Here is a 21,585-nt window from a genome sequence, read left to right on the forward strand (position 1 = left end):
TATCCCTGTGCTCCCAAGTAAACAACACTTCAATTTTAAATCCTTATTTACAAACTAGTCCTCTGCACCACCCCTCCCTATCTCCATGACCAAGTCCAAGGCCCTTCCAAATCTCTGCATTCCTCTAATTCTGCTTTCTCAAATATCCCCAACTTTACTCAGTCTGTCATTACTGGCCATGGCTTTAATTGTCCAGGACATAAGCTCAGGAATTCCCTTCCCAAACGTCTCCGGCTTTCCAACTCTCTATCCTTCTTTAAGTTGCTCCTTATGCCCTTCCCAATAGACTTAGATTTTGGCCATCTACTTTAATATCTCCATTAATATCTGGGTATTAAATTTTGCTTTAACACCTATTATTAAACTAGAAAGAGTGCAGAAAAAATTTACGAGGATGCTACTGGGACTTGATGGCTTGAGTTATAAGGAGTGGCTGGATAGACTAGGACATTTTTGCCTGGACTGTAGGAGGCTTAGAGGTGATCTTATAGAAGACTATAAAATAATGAGGTCAGTTAGATAGTCAATATCTTTTCCCAAAGGTAGGGGAGCCTAGAGGACATAGGTTTAAGGTGAGAGGGGAGAGATAAAAAACGGGGCAATTTTTGACTCAGAGGGTGGTGAGTGTCTGGAACAAGCTGCCAGAGGTAGTAGTAGAGGCAGATACGAATTTGTCTTTTATAAAGCATTTATACAGTTACATAGATAAGATGGGTACAGAGGGTTGTGGGCCAAATGCGGGCATTTGGGACTAGTATTTGGGCAGCATGGACAAGTTGGGCCAAAGGGACTGTTTCCATGCAGTAGACCTCTATGACTCTATGAAATTCCTATGAAGTGCCTCAATATGATTTATTGCTTGTTATCAGTGCTTCAAGTATTTCCTTAATGAAAAATTAAAGGAAACCAGCAATTTTAAAGAACTCTTAAAGGGGCTCCTGCTTCAATAAACAATTGTTCATCAAATAATATTTTGCACATGTTGGGGGAAAAGGGCAACCAGAAGAACAAAGCATCCATTTTGTGGGTCACACGATACAACTCAGGATGACTTACGTCATTGCGCTGTGGTTCTGTAAGGAAGAAAAAGAACTGGCAATTTTCTCAAGGTGGAATCCCTTTAAAAACAGAAGGACAGTGACTGGAATGTATAGTGATTGGAGAGTTATTAAGCTGTCACTTTAATCGCATGTTGCAGCTTCAGGAGGCTGGGAATTTCTAAATGGTCTGTTACTTCCTTGTTATTTGAGAATAATCACGATGGATTAGTGGTATTGATGAGGCTGACTTTGTACTTTCACTTTCTCAACTCTCCACAGTTCCCAGCCAACCTCCCGACAATGTCAAAGCCGTGTCGATTTCATCAGATGTCGTCACCATCGTCTGGTCACCACCTCCTCGAAGCACCTTAAATGGAGTCTTAAAGGGTTTCCGAGTCATTTACTGGTCTGTTCACCAAGACGGAGGTCAGTTGCCAGCTGAGCTTTACCTCTCTCTTCTCTCCCTCTTCAATCTTTCCTTTTCTTCTTTGAAGGAGTTGACTCCACGATGGGTGGTTTTCATGCTCTGACTTCATGTCCAAGTTATCATTGTCCTTTCTCGCCCTTTGACAATGATCCCATTCTCATAGTAGTGTTTAAAGGTTGCAGTTCAGAACACGAGTGAGATTGTAATGCCCAAGTTGGATCTCCGCAAGAGAATTCGGAGAATCCCACTCCCCCATCCTTTCCCTGTACCCCTGAAATTTCCGTTTCTCTTTTAAGTTGTGACTGAATTTGCCACCGATGCATTGACAAGCTGTGCAGTCCAGACCTAGCCATTCATGGCATGAAAACGCCTTTTATCCTGTCACCTTTGGTTCTTTCGCCAGTCACTTTATTGTCCTCTGGTTCTTAATCCTTCCACCCCTGGGAACACTTTCTCTCCATTTACTCTGCCTAGACCCTTCACGATTTGGCACAGGGTGGCACATGGAACAGTGGTTAGCACTGCTGCTTCACAGCACTGGGGACTTGGATTCAATTCTGGCCTTGGGTCACTGTCTGTGCGATTCTCCCCATGTCAGCATGGGTTTCCTCTGGGTGCTCCAACTTCCTCCCATAGTCCAGAGATGTGCAGATTAAGTTGATTGGCCATGCTAAATTGCCCCTTAGTGTCAGGAGGATTCTCAGGTTTAATAAATGGGGTTATGGGGATAGGGCCTGGGTGGGATTGTGGGTGGTGCAGACTCAATGGGCTGATTGGCCTCCTTCTGTGTTATAGGGATTCTATGATTTTAAATACCTCTACCAATCACCTCTCAATCCTCTTTCGTAATCAGTCACTGTTTAACAATCAAGATCTATCCCTCCCAAAACTCATGGTCCTGAATCTTTTGCCCTTATTCCCAGTTGAGATAAGTTGATTGAACACCAAGCAGATACTGATGTGGGAAACATCCTGGTTGATGTGGTGCAGAAACATGATACATCTGAATCTTGGTGTCCATGGTGCAGCATTCTTAGAAGAAAGGGGGATGTTGGGAAAAAAACAAGATCGTCCCCTGCTTAGTGTCATGAACTGAGAACCAAACTGCGTCACTGCAGATGGAAATAACTTCTTTGTTCTGGGTAGATCCCCTGACACCAGTGACAATAGGCTTCTCTGTCCCTGCATACGCTAGAAAATGGATATTTTCCAGGGATGAAGACACACCATCACTGTTGGTATTATTGTTGAATTTGGTCACTACTTGCGACTGCTAATCATAAAATTGTAGAATCCCTACAGCGCAGAAGGAGGCTATTTGGCCCATCGAACCTATACTGATAACAATGCTACCCAGGCCCTATCTCCATAACCCCATGTATTTACCTTAACATTAAGGGAAAATTTAGCATGGCCAATTCACTTAACCTACTTAGCTTTGAAGTGTGGAAGGAAACCCATGTAGGCATGGAGAGAACACGCAGACTCCACACACAATCACCCGAGGCCGGAATTGAACCTGGGTCCCTGGCGTTGTGAGACAGCGGAGCATCTGGAGAGGGCAAACATTTGCTTTTTTCTCTCTCTCTGTTAACATGGCGTCCAGTTTTCAAAATGAAGTGCAGGTGAATGATCATTTGTACTTGCCCCAAAAGGTGAAGTCGCAATGAAGAGTTACGACCAGCAGTTCTCCTCCTTCCTAAAGCCAAATCTGTTTTCTGTGAGAGACAAGAGTCAACAAATATCGAAAAGCAAATGTCAGCTTATTCGGGGAAATGTAATTTCTTGGAACTTCTCCCCAGACTCCTGAAGATGATCAGAATGGATCACAATGATCCCCACCTGTTTGTAATGAAACCTGCATTAGCTAGAGTTGTACAGATCTATCTTCCTCTTCTCATCCCTGCTCCCCCTACCCCCTATCACCACTCTACCCCCATTATTCCTGCAAACCGCACCCCCCCATCCCCCCAACCTTCCCAGTGTTTATATTTCAGTTGTGCAAAATTTGCAGGCTGTTTTGTTTACGGACACCTTTTATTCCTGATCGAAGTTTATAAAATTATGAGGGGCGTAGATAAGGTGAACAGCTGGAAGCAGAAATGACAATTTCAAGGGGGCACAAGTTCAAGGTAAGGGGGGGAAAGGTTCACTGGAGATGTGCGGGGGAAGTTATTTTACACAGAGGGTGGTGGGGGCCTGGAATGCACTGCCTAGTGAGGTTGAGGCAGATACGTTACTGACATTCAAGACTTAACTGGATAGACACATAAAACCCTCTTTACTCAGAGGGTAATAAGGGCGTGGAATGCCCTGCCTGCAGCAGTTGTGGACTCGCCAACTTTAAGGGCGATCAAATGGTCAGTGGATAGGCATATGGATGACATTGGAATAGTTTAGGTTAGAGGGTCATTGGATTGGTTCCACTGGTCAGCGCAACATCGAGGGCCAAACGGCCTGTACTGCGCTGTAATGTTCTACGTTCTAGAGAGGGATATAAGCAGTTGATCGAGGTAGGACAACATGATCGATGCAGGTTTGGAGGGCTGAAGGGGCTGTTCCTGTTCTCTGTCCTACTCCAAAGCCCTCCCTCAAGGCACTATCACTGTCCACACTCTGCCTGCTGTGTGGTATCCCCTCACCACGGCCGCTGCCCCTGACCTGGGATTTGCTGCTTTAATGTAACACGGATTGAGAGTCCTGCAGACAGACTCCTCATTAGTACAAATAAGGTTGATGATGAAATGCTGCAACCTTCCTGAGATCCATGAAATTGATCCTACTGTTATTACAACCACAGTGTCAAAGGGGAGCTCCCTGGCCCATAGTTAATCATTGCTGTTAGATTGTGTTGATTTTCTCTGTCTCCATTATTTAAGAATACAGCCTGGTCATTAGGTTAGATTCTGAGAACACCCAAAGTAGTTATTTTTTGCTCTCACAAAACTCCTTTGTGTATGTTGTGTGTGTGTATGCATGTGTCTCTGTGATGAGTGCGCGTGTATGTGTTTGTCTGTCTCCATTTGGTGTGTGTCTGTATTATATGTGTATCTGTGTGGTGTGTCTGTGTTTTTGCAATATGTGTGGTGTGTGTTATGTGTGTCTCTGTCTGTGTGGGGGTGTCTATGTGTGTGTCTGTGTGGGGGTGTCTATGTGTGTGTCTGTGTGTATGTCTATGTGTCTGTGTCTTTGTGATGTGTCTGTCTGTGCAGTATGTGTGCTGTGTGCACAAGTGTCTCTGTGTGATGTATATGCATCTGTGAAGTGTGTGTGTGTGTGTCTGTGTTTTGTGATGGTGTCTCTAGGTGTGTGTGTGTATATGTCGATGTGTTTGTGTGTATGTATGTGGTCCTTAGGGTGTGTGTGTGTGTGTCTGGATGTTTGTGTGTGTGTGGTGTCTCTAGGTGTGTGTATGTGTCTGTGTGTTTGTGTGAGTGGTGTCTCTAGGTGTGTGTGTCTATGTGTGTGGGTTTGTGTGTGTGTCTATGTTTGTGGTGTCTCTAGGTATGTTTGTGTGTGTGTGTCTGTATGTTTGTGTGTGCAGTGTCTCCAGGTGTGTGTGTGTGTGTGTGGTGTCTCTAGGTGTATCAGTGTTTGTGTGTGAGTTCGGTGTAATGTGTCTCAGTCACAATTAAACACAAATGTGTTCTTTTGTGCTATTGCCATTTCTCAGACCAGTGCACCAGTTAACACCAATTGTGCGAGGTGATCTGGATTGGCTCTTCCCAATCTCATTTCATGTGGAACCCTCACGGATAGTGGATAAGGAAGATTTCCACCCCAAACGCCCTCAGACCTAGTTCCAGGAATGAAAGAACGGCCTCCAGTCCACCGTACCAGCCAAACCCCACAAAGCTGCCCCTTGCTTCATTGCCACACATTTAGTCTAATTTTCTCTTTGTGCTTTGGTCTAGACTGGGGAGAGATGCAGAATATTACAACCATGGAAAACCGCGTGCAACTGAAGGGATTGGAGAAGTTCACCAATTACAGTGTGCAGGTGCTGGCTTTCACGCAGGCGGGAGATGGTGTCCGGAGCTTGGTCCTCTACACACAGACAAAAGAAGACAGTAAGAGATTTCCTTTCTCTCTCTGTGGAAGTTGAAAGAGTTTTCCTTTTCAGGTTTTGTATGGCAGGATACAGCGGTGCTGACCCAGTATCCAGCAGCTTTACATGGATGCTCCCAACAACACTTTGAATGACAGATTCTTTCAGAAATAACTCTATTTATTTATTGATTAGTATCACAAGTAGGCATATATTAACAACAGATAAAAGCAAAGTCCTATGCCCGCTGGAATTTGAAACAAAAACAGAAAATGCTGGAAAATCTCAGCAGGTCTGACAGCATCTGTGGGGAGAGAATGGAACCAATGTTTTGAGTCTGGATGACCCTTTGTCAGAGTCTATATGAACTGTACAGACTTATATTAACACTGCAATGAAGTTACTGCGAAAATCCCCCAGTCACCACACTCCGGTGCCTGTTCAGCTACACTGAGGGGAGAATTTAACATAGCAAACGCACCTAACCAGCATGTCTTTCAGACTGTGGGAGGAAACTGGAGCACCCAGAGGAAGCCCACACAGACACGGGGAGAACATGCAGAGTCCGCACAGACAGCGACCCAAGCCGGGAATTGAACCGAGGCCCCTGGCACTGTGAGGCAGCAGTGTTAACCACTGTGCTACCCTCCAAAGTACCAGCCTCAGCGGGCTGAGAGTTGCCTGCATGGATTTTGTTTGGTTGAGGAAGAGCATTTGCCCTGCCCCGATAAAGATCTCTTACAAACCTGTGATGACTTCAGCCAGGTTGCCTTGCTGGAGTATGAACTATCTGATGAGTCCTAATTGATGGTTAAATCAGGGAGCCTCATGCTCCCTGTTTAAAGCAGGTGTGTCAGACTCTCAGCCTGCACTCAGCAGGGAGCAACTGGAGAAGTGGCTGTGTACAGATGTGTGGTGTAAATAAAGTAACTTGGTGATGGGACTTCCGCCTCAATGGAGTTATTACAAAACCATTTTCCCTTTGTGGCTGGACACTATCCATTTGATGATCACCAGTGAGGCTGCCCGACACATGGTGCCAATGGGTGGATAATACCCTCTGCCAGTCAGTGCTTTCCATCTGCAGCAGTGTTGTATTGGCATCATAGGATTTGACATCAGTTGAGAAACACCTTGATTTCACTTTGAAATATCCCTGATTTCAGATCTCTCCCTACCTGTGTCTCTCCCTATCCATGTAACCTCCTCCAGCCACACAATCCTCCAAGATTTCTGAGTTCCTCCAATTCTACCCTATTATGCTCTCAAAGGCTCCTTAGACATTAGCTTGCAAACACATGACCACTACCATCTAGAAGGACAAAGGACAGCAGATACCTGGAAACACCACCAACTGGAAACTCCACTCCAAGTCACTCACCATCCCGACTTGGAAATATATTGGCCATTCCTTCACTGTCACTGGGTCAAAATGCTGGAACTTCCTCTCTAATGGCACTGTGGGTGTAAATACGCCACATGGACTGCATTGGTTCAAGAAGGCAGCTCACTACCAGCGGCAATTAGGGATGGGCAATAAATGCTGGACTTAGCCAGTGACACCTACAACCCATGAATAAATATAAGGAAACCTCCAGTTTTAATCAATGCTGTCACTGGTGGCCATACCTTCAACTGCCCAAACCTTAACCAAGTTCCTACCCCAAAACTCTCTGCCTCTTGAGCCCTCTCTTCCGCTAAGACACTCCTGAAAGCCTCCAGGCTAGATGTGAGTTAGGATATGTTCTGCAAAAGTTCAGGTGGAGGGTCGGGAGCACTGTTTGGGCATTCCCTTCCCATTATCGATAAAGCCCCCAGTTGAAGTTTCTGTTGGAGCTTTAAGAAGCCTGGCACAGAGTGAGTGAACAGCCAACACCCTGCCATCCTCTTCACCGCCACCAACGGCACAGTGGCATGGTGGGTAACACTGCTGCCTCACAGCGCCAGGGACCCGGGTTCGATTCCCAACTTGGGTCACTTTCTGTGTGGAGTTTGCGTGTTTTCTGCGTGGGCTTCCTCCGGATGTTCCGGTTTTTTACCCACAGTCCAAAGATGTGCAGGTTAAGCGGATTGGCCATGTTAAATTGCCCTTAGTGTCAGGGGGACTAGCTAGGGCAAATAGGGGTTATGGGGATAGGGTCAGGGTGGGATTGTGGTCAGTGCAGACTTGATGGACTAAATGGCCTCCTTCTGCTCTGTATGATTCTATGATTCCCCGGCTGCTGGACAAGCTGTCCACAGCCAACAGAGAAAATGGCTGCCGGCGCTTTTCCACATGAGTAGGATGTGTTGACATCCCTTCCTCCAAGGCAACTCGCGCTGGCGGGCAACAGTTTCAAAGTAAATGTTCCTACACAATTGGAAGAGATGAGGCATGCTCGACAATACTCTGACATCTTTGATCTGATTTGCTCAATCGCCCCTCAGCTGCATAACGCTATCTGACTGGCTGAGGAAGATCATTGGTTTTTAATGAAAGAGCAGCGTACCGTCATTGAGCACGGATGCCCTGGGTGACATCCCAGCAAATACAGGCCGATAGAGATACAGTGAGCGGTTATCATAAAATCATAGAATAGAATCATAGAACCCTGCAGTGCAGAAAAAGACCATTCAGCCCATCAAGTCTGCACCGAACACAATCCCACCCAGGCCCTACCCCCATATCCCTACATATTATACCCACTAATCCCTCTAACCTACACATCCCTGGACACTAAGGGACAATTTCTTAGCATGGCCAATCAACCTAACCCGCACATCTTTGGACTGTGGGAGGAAACCCACGCAGACACGAGGAGAATGTGCAAACTCCACACAGACAGTGACCCGAGCCAGAAATCGAACCCAGGACCCTGGAGCTGTGAAGCAGCAGTGCTAACCACTGTGCTACCGTGCCAACCTATTAGAGTCCGGTGGCCTGCATTAGTACAACCTGAGATCTTAATTGCAGACTCTTTGAAGTAAAAAGTTGCATTAGTGAGAGTACCCACAGAGCTGGTTTGTTGACGCCTTTAAGGGTCATTATTGGGGCCTTTGCGACCCCAGTCCTGCAGCAGCACGGTTGGCTCTAAGGTGGCCAAGCAAATCGTTCAGTCATCACTCAAAAGAAATGGAACCATAAAGAAGAAATAATTGCTGGCATTCTAGCAGTGAATGTAAAAGAAAAAGACTCATCCCTTGTTAAATGCAATCAATCTTACAGTTGGCAATCCAAGTACCAATTAAATAGAGGGGGCGGGGAGGGGAGGAATTGGAAACGCAAAACTATATCACAATGTAATCAAGTGGCCTTAAAGACCAAGGCTGAGGGGAGACCTGATAGAGAGTTACAAAATTATGGCAGGCATAGACAGTGTGGATAGTCAGAGGCCTTTTTCCAGGGTGGAAGTGTCAATTACAAGGGGGCACGAGTTCAGCGTGAGAGGGGAAAAGTTTAAGGGAGATGCGCAGGGGAAGTTTTTCACACAGAGTGGTGAATGCCTGGAACGTGCTGCCAGAGGAGGTGGCAGAGGCAGGTACATTTAAGAGGCATCTGGATGGGGAGGGAATAGAGGGATATAGATATGGCAGATAGACCAAATTTGGACAGAGTAAGATCCAAACATACACAGGTTAGGTTGATTGGCCGTGCTAAATTGACCCTAGTGTCAGGGAGATTAGCAAGGTAAACGTACGGCGTTACAGGAGTAGGGCCTGGGTAGGAGTGTGGTCGGCTTGTGAGGTGATGGATTTTGGTAGATCCAATTTAGGTGGGAGCTATAAAATAAATGGCAGAACCATTAGGGGCTTAAACACACAGAGAGGTCTGCAAGTACTGGTCCGCAGATCCTTAAAAGTGGCAGCACAGATGGAGAAGGTATTGAAGAAAGCATACGGCACGCTTGCCTTCATCGGCTGGGGCATCGAGTTCAAAAGTTGACAAATTATGTTACAGTTGTATAAAACGTTGGTTAGGCCGCATTTGGAATACTGCGTCCAATTCTCGTCACCACACTACCAGAAGGACTTGGAGGCTTTGGAAAGAGCGCAGAAAAGGTTACCGGGATGTTAACTGGCATGAAAGGGATTAGCTATGAGGAGAGACTGAATAAACTGGGATTGTTCTCCCTGGGAAGTCAGAGGCTGAGGGGCGACCTGATCGAAGTTTATAAAATTATGAGAGGTGTAGATAGAATGTACAGTTGGAAGCTTTTTCCCAGGGCAGAAACGACAATTACAAGGGGCACAAGTTCAAGATCAGGGGGGGGGGGGAAAGGTTCAGTGGAGATGTCGGGGGGGAAATTTTTTACACAGAGGGTGGTGGGGGTCTGGTGAGGTAGTTGAGGCATGTATGTTATCAACATTTGAGACTTATCTTGATAAGCATATGAACAAGCAGGGAATAGAGGGATATAAGCAATTGGTCTAGATAGGACAACATGATTGGTGTGGGCTTGGAGGGCCGAAGGGCCTGTTCCTGTTCCTGTTCTTTGTTCTTTGGTACAGACTCAATGCCCAAATGGCCTCCTTCTGTACTGTAGCGTTTCTACGATTGTATCAGACGGTTTTGGCTTAGCTTAGTTAGGGTATCGTGATCGGCACAGACTCGGAGGGCCAAAAGGCCTGTCCCTGCGCTGTACTTTCTATTGTTCTTTCATTCTAAATTCGGACGAGCCAGCAAGACACGGCGAGCAGACTCATTATTTTGGCCGGTGGGCCATTTTGAATTTGCCCCCCCTCCACCATCCACCCCCCCCCCCCCCCCCCCCCCACTGCCCCACTCCCCACTCCCCCCCCCACCTCTCCGCGTTATTCCGCGGCTGCTCCGAGACTTTAGTGGGGGTCGCCCGGATCCAGAATGTGCCAGGTGGCGGAGAGGGTTTAAAAATGATCAACTGTAATTGGGCGGCAGCCGGGTTGAGCCACTGACTGGAGGTGGCTGGAACAGCGCTCCGTCCAGCGAGCCTGGCTTTCGACCGACAAAGTGATTTAAAATTAAAATGTACCTAATTATAGACTAGCAGTCTGAAATTAAAGCTTCAGTTTATGCCAGAACAAATCCTATCATGTTCAGATCCACTTTAACATGCCACCTCCAAGGTTATTAATTGTTCCTTGATTGCAGTGGATAGTAAATCCTGATGGAATTCTGCCAAATCAACTGGATGACCCAGTTTCTGTCGCAAAGCGAGATCTGCATCTGTGCCTTTCTTTTTTTCGATACTGTGGGCCCCACACATTTGCATATTTTTTCATTAACTAATCCTTTTTTGCATAAAAGTTAATAGAAGGATTTTTATTTTCGAATTCAAAAGAGAATCCACGTTCTCTGGGTAATTATTAATGTATTTAATCACCGCTAGAATACAAATGACTGTCATTTTTTTTTTCTTTTGTTTTCAGCCACATTTAATCCTTTCGGGGAAATAAATGCATATTCATGAATGAACTGGGGTTTGCACACTTCCCGCTGGACTTTAAGTTGTAAATCAGTGGCGCGGTTGAGCCCCCTCAGGGCTTCCTGTTATTATTGTGTTTCTGGGCTAGGCAGCTGCCTTCCGGGTAACCCTTTGCACTTAGTACGTTCCCGATGGAACTCCTCACAAGAGCGAGGGCTGATACTGCCCGCAAGCAGCCTCGAATACTGAGGAGACTCCTACCCTTCCTGCTGTATGACCGCAGCAGCTTCTTGCTTTGACCTCAGGCCTTTGGCGCGGGAAAACGTCCCAAAGCACATCCGAGAGAGGCGAAGCAGGGGCAGGAGTAGACCGAGAGGGTGGATTAAAAGCCAGAACAAGTAGGTTTCTGCTGAGGTTTTTTTGCATCCACTGCTGCGCAGCGCAGAGGGCATGCCACACTGCCAGAACCGTAGGCCCCATTTCTCCCTCAGTGGAGGCAGACTCAATCAGTTAAGAAAGAGTTAGATACGTGTAACGATGGTAATCAGGCAATTGAGGCAGGCCCGTTAGGATATGAGCTCCCTGATTAAGGGCCAAATTGATGGGCCAATCAGGGAGCCTCTTGCTTTGTTTTGAACCAGGCGTGTCGGTTCCTCTGGGACTCCGAGTGTAGACAGTTAACTTAAAGCACTCGGAAGGCTGTTGTCAGACTTGTAAGTAAAGGGATCTTGGTGAAGGGTCTTCTGCCTCCGAGGACTTATTACAATATGTTTCTAATAAAAGGCGGGATTTCTTTTATTCATTCCTCGCTAGAAGGACAAAGCAACGGCAACACAAAAACAAACACCATGCTCCAAGTCGCACATGATTCTGAATTGGAAATAATATTGGCTTCATCACTGGGTCAGAATCCTCGAACTCCCTATCTTCCAGCACTATGGGTGTTCACTTTTATTTGTGGTACATGGGCATCGCTGGCTGGCCAGCATTTATTGCCCATCCCTAGTTGCCCAAGGGCAGTTGAGAGTCAGCCAGTCTGGAGTCACATGTAGGCCAGACCAGGTAAGGACAGCAGATTTCCTTCCCTAAATCATTAGTGAACCAGATGGGTTTTTTCAACAATTGACAATGGTTTCATGGTCACCAGTAGATTCTCAATTCCAGATTATTTTTTATTGAATTCAAATTCCACCATCTGCCGTGGTGGGATTCGAACACAGGGCCCTAGAGCATTAGCTGTGTTTTTGGATTAACAGTCTAGCGATGATACCACAAGGCCATTGCCTCCCCCAAAAAGGGCTATGGGGAGCAGTGGGAAAGTAGAGTTGAGACCAGGATAAGACCTGCCACAATCATTTTAAATGGTGGAGTGGCTCATAGGGCTCAATTCCCCACTCCCACTCCTAATTCCTTGGGTGCAAAAGATCCCATAGCACTATTTGACCAAGAGCGAGAGAATTCTGGCCAATGCTTATCCATCAGCCAGCATGTACAACAGACTGTCTGCTCATATAGCAATAATGGGCTCCAAAGGTTATGGGGAGAAGACAGGAGAATGGGGGTGAGAATCATATCAGCCATGATTGAATGGCAGAGCAGACTTGATGGGCCAAATGGCCTAATTCTGCTCCTATATCTTATGGTTTTATGGAATTAGGGTTTTATTTTATAACTGTTCATGGGGCTGAATTTCCCATATCTGACTACATTTCAAAAGTACTTCAGTGGCTGTAAAATGTTTTGAGGCATTCTAATCTTGGCTAAAGCACAATATTAGATGCAAACTCTTTCCTTTAAATCAATGGAAGAGCAGTAGCAGCATGGTTTCAGGGGAGTGTTGCAGTGCATAGGGCCATGGCAACTGATATAGGGCAAGATGAAGGAAATTTTCAATGAGGATGGAGATTTTGAATTAAATATTTTGGGCGGTGAAAGGCCGTTGGAAGTCAATAAAGAGAGACGCAGCTCTGAGGCAGAGAATAGCCCTGAGACCAAAGGTTCTAGACATGATAAGAGTTTAGAATAGAAGAATCCCTACAGTGCAGAAGGAGGCCATTCAGCCCATCAAGTCTGCACCGACTCTCTGACAGAGAGTCTTACCCAGGCCCTCTCCCCCATCTTATCCCCGTAACCCCATACATTCAGCATGGCCAATCCACCTAACCTGTACATCTTTGGACATTAAGGGGCAATTTAGCTTGGCTAATCCACCTATCCTGCAAATCTTTGGACATTAAGGGGCAATTTAGCCTGGCCAATCCACCTACCCTGCACATCTTTGGACATTAAGGGGCAATTTAGCATGGCCAATCCACCTAACCTACACATCTTTGGACATTAAGGGGCAATTTAGCATGGCCAATCCACCTAACCTACACATCTTTGGACACTTAAGGGGCAATTTAACATGGCCAATCCACCTAACCTACACATCTTTAGACACTAAGGGGCAATGCAGCACATGAACATGGCGCAAGAGGAGCCCATCAGCATAAAAATTATGGCCATTAGTCAGGGATAGGGTGCATATGAACTGCTACATAATTGTTATTAAAAAAAATGGCCACTGCCAATGATTTGAGCTGCATCTCCTGGCAGCTATAATGTAGGCTCAATTATTCAGTAATTTATCGTTTGAATATTTCACATAAAATCTGTGGCTTGAGCTGTAAATAGAATAGCCTGAAGTTCAAAATCAAATAAGTGGTGGTGCACTTATGCAATTTTTATGAAGAAATAAAGGATTTGTGCCGAAGGCCTAAGGGGCTTTGTCACAGAATAATCTACATACATAGGTTCTGATTTGAACCTTGCCATTCTAAACAGGTGCAGAGAATGTGGATTAACTTTGAACATGGATTAAATTGTGATGATGTAGCCCCTGGTAGTCTTAAATATTAGAATTTATCTTTATTGGTCCAGTCATAATGCTTTCACATTAAGGATGTAATGCTGAAAAATGGAGGCTTAAGCTTGCAGCTTCCCCTAACATCTCCTTCTCTCCTGCAGTCTCCTCCCCCACTGCCTAAAACCGGTAAGCTTCTCAGAATTCAATAACTAACTGAAGTGCGGTAGGTAGGATTTGAACAGCCAATCTGGAAATAATGTTCACCACTGTCTCATCATCTGTCATTTTCGTATTAATTACCAGACCACTTAAAGTGATAGTGCCACCCCTTCCCCCCTCCATCCCCCCCTCCGACACTGACACAATCTCTCTTGGGCGGTCTGGTTTATAGTTCTGAGCATAATAACTTGAGAATCCTCACAGGGCAAATCTTCTTAAAATGTTTATCCGCCTCTATTACATTGTCAGTTCCATAGAGTCCCTACAGTGCAGAAGGAGGCCATTTGGCCCATGGAGTCTGCACCGACCACAATTCCACCCAGTCCTACCCCCATATCCACATGTATTTATCTTAGCTAGTTCCCCCGGCACTAAGGGACAATTTAGTGTGGCCATGGTTTAAAAAAAGGGCAGCATGGACAAGTTGGGCCGAAGGGCCTGTTCCATGCTGTAAACCTCTATGACTCTAATCCACCTAACCCTCACGTCTGGACTTTCTATATTTCCTTTGTTATTTATTTATCGGGCTGTCATTTTTGTAAAGCTCTGGATTTATTCAGCAAATGCTGCAATTCTGAAAGGAAATGCAAAAAAAATTGCTTCTTATTGCGAACAAGTTGAGATCTCTCAGGCAGTGTGGAACTGCAAAGATTCCCGAAGTGAACTTGGAAGAAATCTTCCACCCTTGGACATAAGTTCCATTTCAATTTTCCAACTTTACTGCAGTAACAGTGGTTCAGTAAAGGCACAGTGGGGGATCTCATAGAGACTTATAAAATTCTAACAGGATTAGACAGGGTGGATGTTACCGATATTGGGGGTCACAGTCTGAGGATTTGGGGTAGACCATTTAGGACAGAGATGGGGAGACATCTCTTCAACCCAAAGAGTGGTGAACCTGTGGAATTCATTACCACAGGAAGAAGTTGATGCCAAAACATTGAATGTATTCAAGAGGCGGCTGGATGTAGCACTTGGGGCAAATGTGATCAAAGATTATGGGGAGAAAGCAGGATTAGGCTATTGAGTTGGACGATCAGCCACGATTATGATGAATGCCAGAGCAGGCTCAAAGGGCCAAATGGCCTCCTCCTGCTCCCAATTTTCTATGTTTCTATGTTTCGAAAGGGACCCAGTATCAGTTCTGGCCTTGGGACTGTCTGCGTTAGTTTCTTCCAGGTGTTCCGGTTTCCTCTTACAGCCCAAAGATGAGCAGGTTAGGTCGATTAGCTGTGCTAATCTGCCCCTTAATGTCTCCAAAATATATAGTTTAGGGGGATTAGCGGGGCAAATGCTTCAACTTGGGTCAGAGTCGGTGCAGACTCAATGGGCCAAATGGTTTCCTTCTGCACTGTAGGGTTTTAATAATTCTAAAGTGGAGGCAGTTTCCACATTGAAGGAGGCTAGAGATTGCCCTGCCTGGGTTGACAGAGAGCTAGTGGATGTCAACACATTCCGGCCTCAAGTTACCGTGATTGCAGTTCAGTCCTAATCGCTGGGTCCAATGGAAACTACAGGGTCACCTAAAGGTCAAATCCTCACCTTGCAAGATTCACATCATACCCGCTCTGTCCCCAATCCAGTATCTGAACTGAAAGCCAATGGTAATCAGGATGAATAACTAAAATGTTCAAATGAGAAAGCCCAAGAAAAGCACGGTGACACAGTGGTTAGCATTGCTGCCTCACAACGCCAGAGACCTGGGTTTAATGCCCAGCTTGGGTCAATGGCTGTGTGGAGACTGTACATTTTTCCCATGTCAGTGTGGGTTTCCTCCAGGTGCTCCAGTTTCTTTTCCACAGTCTGAAAGAAGTGCTAGTTAGGTGCATTGGCCGTGCTAAATTTTCCCTCGTGTACACAAAAAATCAGCTGAGTGTGGCGGCTAAAGGATTTTCACAGGAACTTCATTGCAGTGTTAATGTAAGCCTACTTGTGATAATAGTTTGAGGATAAGGAGTAAACCTTTTAGAATGGTAATGGCACAGCGATTAGCACTGCTGCCTCTCAGCACCAGGGAGCCGGGTTCGATTCCTGGATTGGGTCACTGTTTGTGTGGAGTATGCACATTCTCCCTGTGTCTGCATGGGTTTCCTCCGGGTGCTCCGGTTTCCTCTCGCAGTCCAAAGATGTGTGGGTTGGGTGGATTGGCCGTGCTAAGTTGTCCCTTGCTGTGGTTGGATTGGCCATGCTATATTGTCCCTTGCTGTCAGGGGAACTAGCTAGGTTAAAAACATGGGGTTATGGAGATAGGGGTCCCTGGGTAGGGATTCTATGATTCTGTGAATTCATTGAGATTTGCAATAGATGCCAACAAGTTTGCACTGTTAATACACTTATTCTCTCAGAGGGTAGTGAGTCTGTGGAATTATTTACTGCAGAGGGCTGCAGTGTCGTTAGATATAGTCAAGGCTGAGATAGATTTTTAATTAGTCAGGGAATCAAAGGTTATGGGGATAAGGTGGGAAAGTGGAGTTGAGGATTATCATTTCTCATTGAATGTCAGAGAAGACGCGATGGGCCGAATGGTCTACTTCTGCTCCTATGTCCTATGATCATCTTAAACTTAGTAAAAAGTCTGACAACACCAGGTTTTAGTCCAACCTATTTATTTGATAATAGACTCACAAGCTTTCGGGGTTAGCCCCTTCGTCAGGTGAATGGAGAGTTCTGGCCTCAGACAGAGCATATAAAGCACAGACAGTTTAGAGATTACTGATTAGAATGCGAATCCTTACACCTAACCTGCTGTTCAAGACCTGAAGTGGCTGACAATGTGAGTGGAAGGAGCACTGATCACAGTTTAAAGAGATGTGTATTGTCTCCAGACAGTACAGTAAGTGAGGTTTTGCAAACCCAGGCAAGTCACGGGGGTTACAGATAGTGCGACATGAACCCAAGATCCCTGTTGAGACCATCCTCATGTGTGCGGAACTTGGCTATCAGTCTCTGTTCAGCGACTCTGCGCTGTTGTGTGTCGTGAAGGCCACCTTGGAGAATGCTTACCCGAAGGTCAGAGGCTGAATGCCCGTGACCACTGAAGTGTTCGCCAACAGGAAGGGAACAGTCTTGCCTGGTGACTGTCGAGCGATGTTCATTCATCCGTTGTCGTAGCGTCTGCATGGTCTCCCCAATGTACCATGCTTCGGGACATCCTTTCTTGCAACGCATCAGGTAGACAATGTTGGCCGAGTTGCAAGAGTATTTACCATGTACCTGGTGGATGGTATTCTCACGTGTGATGATGGTATCCATGTCGATGATCCGGCATGTCTTGCAGAGGTTGCTGTGGCAGGGTTGTGTGGTATTGTGGTCACTGTTCTCCAGAAGGCTGGGTAGTTTGCTGCGAACAATGGTCTGTTTGAGGTTGTGTGGTTGTCTGAAAGCAAGAAGTGGGGGTGTGGGGATAGCCCTGGCGAGATGTTCGTCTTCATCAATGATATGTTGAAGACTCCGGAGAAGATGTCGTAGCTTCTCCGCTCCGGGGAAGTACTGGACGACGAAGGGTACTCTGTCCACTGTGTCCTGTGTTTGCCTTCTGAGGAGATCGGTGCGGTTTTTCGCTGTGGCGCATCGGAACTGCCGATCTATGAGTCGAGCACCATATCCTGTTCTTATGAGGGCATCTTTCAGGGTCTGGAGGTGTCTGTCACGATCCTCCTCATCTGAGCAAATCCTGTGTATACGGAGGGCTTGTCCATAGGGAATGGCTTCTTTAACATGTTTAGGGTGGAAACTGGAGAAGTGGAGCATTGTGAGATTGTCTGTGGGCTTGCGGTACAGTGAGGTGCTGAGGTGACCGTCCTTAATGGAGATGCGTGTGTCCAAGAATGCAACTGATTCTGGGGAATAGTCCATGGTGAGTCTGATGGTGGGGTGGAATTTGTTGATATCATCATATAGTTGTTTCAGTGTTTCATGCCGGATCATCGACATGGATACCATCATCACACGTGAGAATACCATCCACCAGGTACATGGTAAATACTCTTGCAACTCGGCCAACATTGTCTACCTGATACGTTGCAAGAAAGGATGTCCCGAAGCATGGTACATTGGGGAGACCATGCAGACGCTGCGACAACGGATGAATGAACATCGCTCGACAGTCACCAGGCAAGACTGTTCCCTTCCTGTTGGCGAACACTTCAGTGGTCACGGGCATTCAGCCTCTGACCTTCGGGTAAGCATTCTCCAAGGCGGCCTTCACGACACACGACAGCGCAGAGTCGCTGAACGGAGACTGATAGCCAAGTTCCGCACACATGAGGACGGTCTCAACAGGGATCTTGGGTTCATGTCGCACTATCTGTAACCCCCGTGACTTGCCTGGGTTTGCAAAACCTCACTTACTGTACTGTCTGGAGACAATACACATCTCTTTAAACTGTGATCAGTGCTCCTACCACTCACATTGTCAGCCACTTCAGGTCTTGAACAGCAGGTTAGGTGTAAGGATTCGCATTCTAATCAGTAATCTCTAAACTGTCTGTGCTTTATATGCTCTGTCTGAGGCCAGAACTCTCCATTCACCTGACGAAGGGGCTAACCCCGAAAGCTTGTGAGTCTGCTATCAAATAAATAGGTTGGACTAAAACCTGGTGTTGTCAGACTTTTTACTGTGTTTACGCCAGTCCAACGCCGGCATACCCACATCATCTTAAACTTGGCAGGTGATTTGTGGTTCACAAATCAGCCCCAGGTTATTTAAATCATAGGGAAAAGAACAAACTTGCGCTTTTAAATTCATTTGTTGATGGGGTGTAAGTGTCACTGGCAGCTCCAGCATTTATAGCCTGTCTCTACATAATGCTCAGTGCAACCTGAGGGTGTCACAAAGCTAAAGCTTTAAAGGCAAGTACGATTGAAGTGTAGTCACTGGTGTTAGGCAGGAACAACGACAGCTCATTAGCGCACAGCAAGTAAGAAAAGGACCATATGAGGTTTTTAAAGTTTTGATCTTGGTTGAGGGATAAATATTGGTCATGACATTTCCATATTTGCAAACAAGTGCGATGATTTTGCAAAAAAGGATTTTTAAAAAAAGTGTTGCGCTAACCAATGTGATGGCTTAATCACAGAAATGGACTCTAGTGTCAGTGTTAAACACTCTCAGATACATCACAGTAAGGTCAAAAAAATACTTATTCAGTCCTAGGGATGTGCCTAAGCTTCCACCACAATTTGAAAACGCATGTTTATTAGTGTCACAAATAGGCTTACATTAACACTGCAATGAAGTTACTGTGAAAATCCCTTAGTCGCCACACTTCAGCGCCTGTTCAGGTACACTGAGGGGGAATTTAGCAAGGCCAGTGCACCTAACCAACACATCTTTTGGACTGTGGGAGGAAACTGGAGCACCCGGAGGGAACCCATGCAGACATAGGGGAGAGTGTGCAGATTCCACACAGACAGTGACCCAAGCTGGGAATTGAACCCGGGTCCCTGGCGCTGTGAGGCATCAGTGCTAACCACTGTGTCACCATGCCACCCAGAGAAGGAATTTGCCTAGCATCATCTTAACATCCTCCATTTTCAACCCTGGTCATCCCATGATCAGTGAGAGTAATTGCCAGCTAATGGTTAGTTGGGGGGTTTTGAGTTGTGGACCAATGTTGACTGAAAGCTTGATCGAAACTACCCAGTTGCAGACTCCATGGAGCATCTTACAGTGTCTGCTAACAGCCAAGAAGCAACAGGAAGCTTCACATCTTCAGCCTGGGCTGTTATCTTGAGGCTAGTTCAAAGAGATGAAACACTTTGACAGGATTGTCTCCAGATTTCATTTCATGTTTAACTTGGAGTACTGTGCGCAGTTCTGGTCGCCTCACTACAGGAAGGATGTGGAAGCTATTGAGAGGGTGCAGAGGAGATTTACAAGGATGTTGCCTGGATTGGGAGGCATGCCTTATGAAGATAGGTTGAGGGAGCTCGGTCTCTTCTCCCTGGCGAGACAAAGGTTGAGAGGCGACCTGATAGAGGTATATAAAATGTTGAGAGGAATAGATAGGGTGGATTCTCGGAGGCTATTTCCCAGGACTGAAATGGTCGCTACGAGAGGACACAGGTTTAAGGTGCTGGGAAGCAAGTACAGAGGAGATGTTAGGGGTAAGTTTTTCACTCAGAGGGTGGTGAGTGAGTGGAATCGGCTGCCGCCGGTGGTGGTAGAAGCAAACTCACTGGGGTCTTTTAAAAGACTTCTGGATGAGTATATGGGATCTAATGGGATTGGGAGTTACAGATAGTTCTATGGCTTGGTAGGTATAGATGTGATTGGCGCAACTTGTGGGCCGAAGGGCCTGTTTGTGCTGTAGTGTTCTATGTTCAATGTATCCTGTCCTGAGGAGTGACGGCCAGCAAGGTGACCTTTGTATTGAGCCTGGCACTTTCTTATGAGGTCATTTTCTGATTGTACATCAGGTTGGGCTAATACATGAGAAGACACCTGAGAGATATGGCACCTCCAGGTTCCTTCAAAGTGTCAATCTTACAAAAACAGCATCTCGTGAGAAAGAGGGGTCAGGAAAACGATGAAGTTTTAGTCACTTGTTTTGGTCGTAACGATCATGCTGTTGGTGATATTCCTGCCGTCCATTTCAAGTTGGTGACAGTAGCCGACATATCTCTATTGGCCCCTTCAAAGGCAAGAAGGAGAGACCAAGGTCTTAACTTTAAAATATATTGACCAAAACGGAAAATAAAACATTTTGAAATTGAAAAAATGAGAGTTAAAAAAAGTTTTTTTTTTGAAATTCATTTATTAGTGTCACAAATAGCCCTACATGCGCACTACAATGAAGTTACTGTGAAAATCTCCTAGTCGCCACACTCCTGCGTCTGTTCGGGTACACTGAGGGAGAATTTAGCATGGCCAATTCACCCAACCAGCACGTCTTTTGGACTGTGGGAGGAAACCGGAGCACGGGGAGGAAACCCATGCAGACACTTGGAAAACATGCAAACTCCGCACTGACAATAACCCAAGCCGGGAATCGAACCTGAGTCTCTGGTGCTGTGAGGTAGCAGTGCTAGCCGCTGTACCATCCCTAATGAGATACAGTTGTGAATCATAGAATCCAATGGTGCTGAAGGAGGCCATTCAGCTGATCGAGCCTGCACTGAGCACAATTCCGCCCATGTCCTATCCCCATAACCACATGCATTTACCCGAGCTCATCCCCCTGACACCAAAGGGCAATTTAGCACGGCCAATCCACCTAACACGCACGTCTTTCGCACTGTGGGAAGAAACCAGAGCACCCGGAGGAAACCCACACAGACATGGGGAGAATGTGCAAACTCCACACACCGCCTCAAGCCGGGCATCGAAGCCGCATTCCTCGTGCCATGAGGCAGCGATGCCAGTCACTGCGCCACCGTGCCACTCTGTGATCGAAGCGAATGGTGAAATGGGGCCCGAATTCTCCTCTTCTATTCCTTTGTAAGGGCTTACTCACCACCTAACTACTCAGAGGTTGGGTTTATTCGGAAGGTTAATGTTCATTTTAGGTACAAGGACAACCAGTGTTCAGTGACACATTTTTAAAAACACGTTTATTCTCCCGCTCTGTAAGAACACACTCTGTTTGTCCTTGCCCTCATGTATTACAATATGTTGCATT

The 21,585-nt window shown here is 46.1% G+C and overlaps 1 protein-coding gene across 2 annotated transcripts in view; it reads left to right on the forward strand.

Annotated features, from left to right (window-relative positions):
• The window catches only part of dscaml1 (Down syndrome cell adhesion molecule like 1), a 605,093-nt gene that overhangs the window by 492,968 nt on the left and 90,540 nt on the right, over positions 1 to 21,585 (forward strand). For both annotated transcript variants that reach the window (XM_080214516.1, XM_080214517.1), the window contains exons 18-19: positions 1,320 to 1,466; positions 5,382 to 5,537. In XM_080214516.1, coding sequence (XP_080070642.1) covers positions 1,320 to 1,466; positions 5,382 to 5,537 — 303 coding nt within the window. The remainder of the gene's footprint in view (positions 1 to 1,319; positions 1,467 to 5,381; positions 5,538 to 21,585) is intronic.

The sequence above is a fragment of the Carcharhinus amblyrhynchos genome, chromosome 29 (genome assembly GCF_965287045.1).
Source record: "Carcharhinus amblyrhynchos chromosome 29, sCarAmb.v2.hapA, whole genome shotgun sequence".
Classification (NCBI taxonomy): Eukaryota; Metazoa; Chordata; class Chondrichthyes; order Carcharhiniformes; family Carcharhinidae; genus Carcharhinus; species Carcharhinus amblyrhynchos.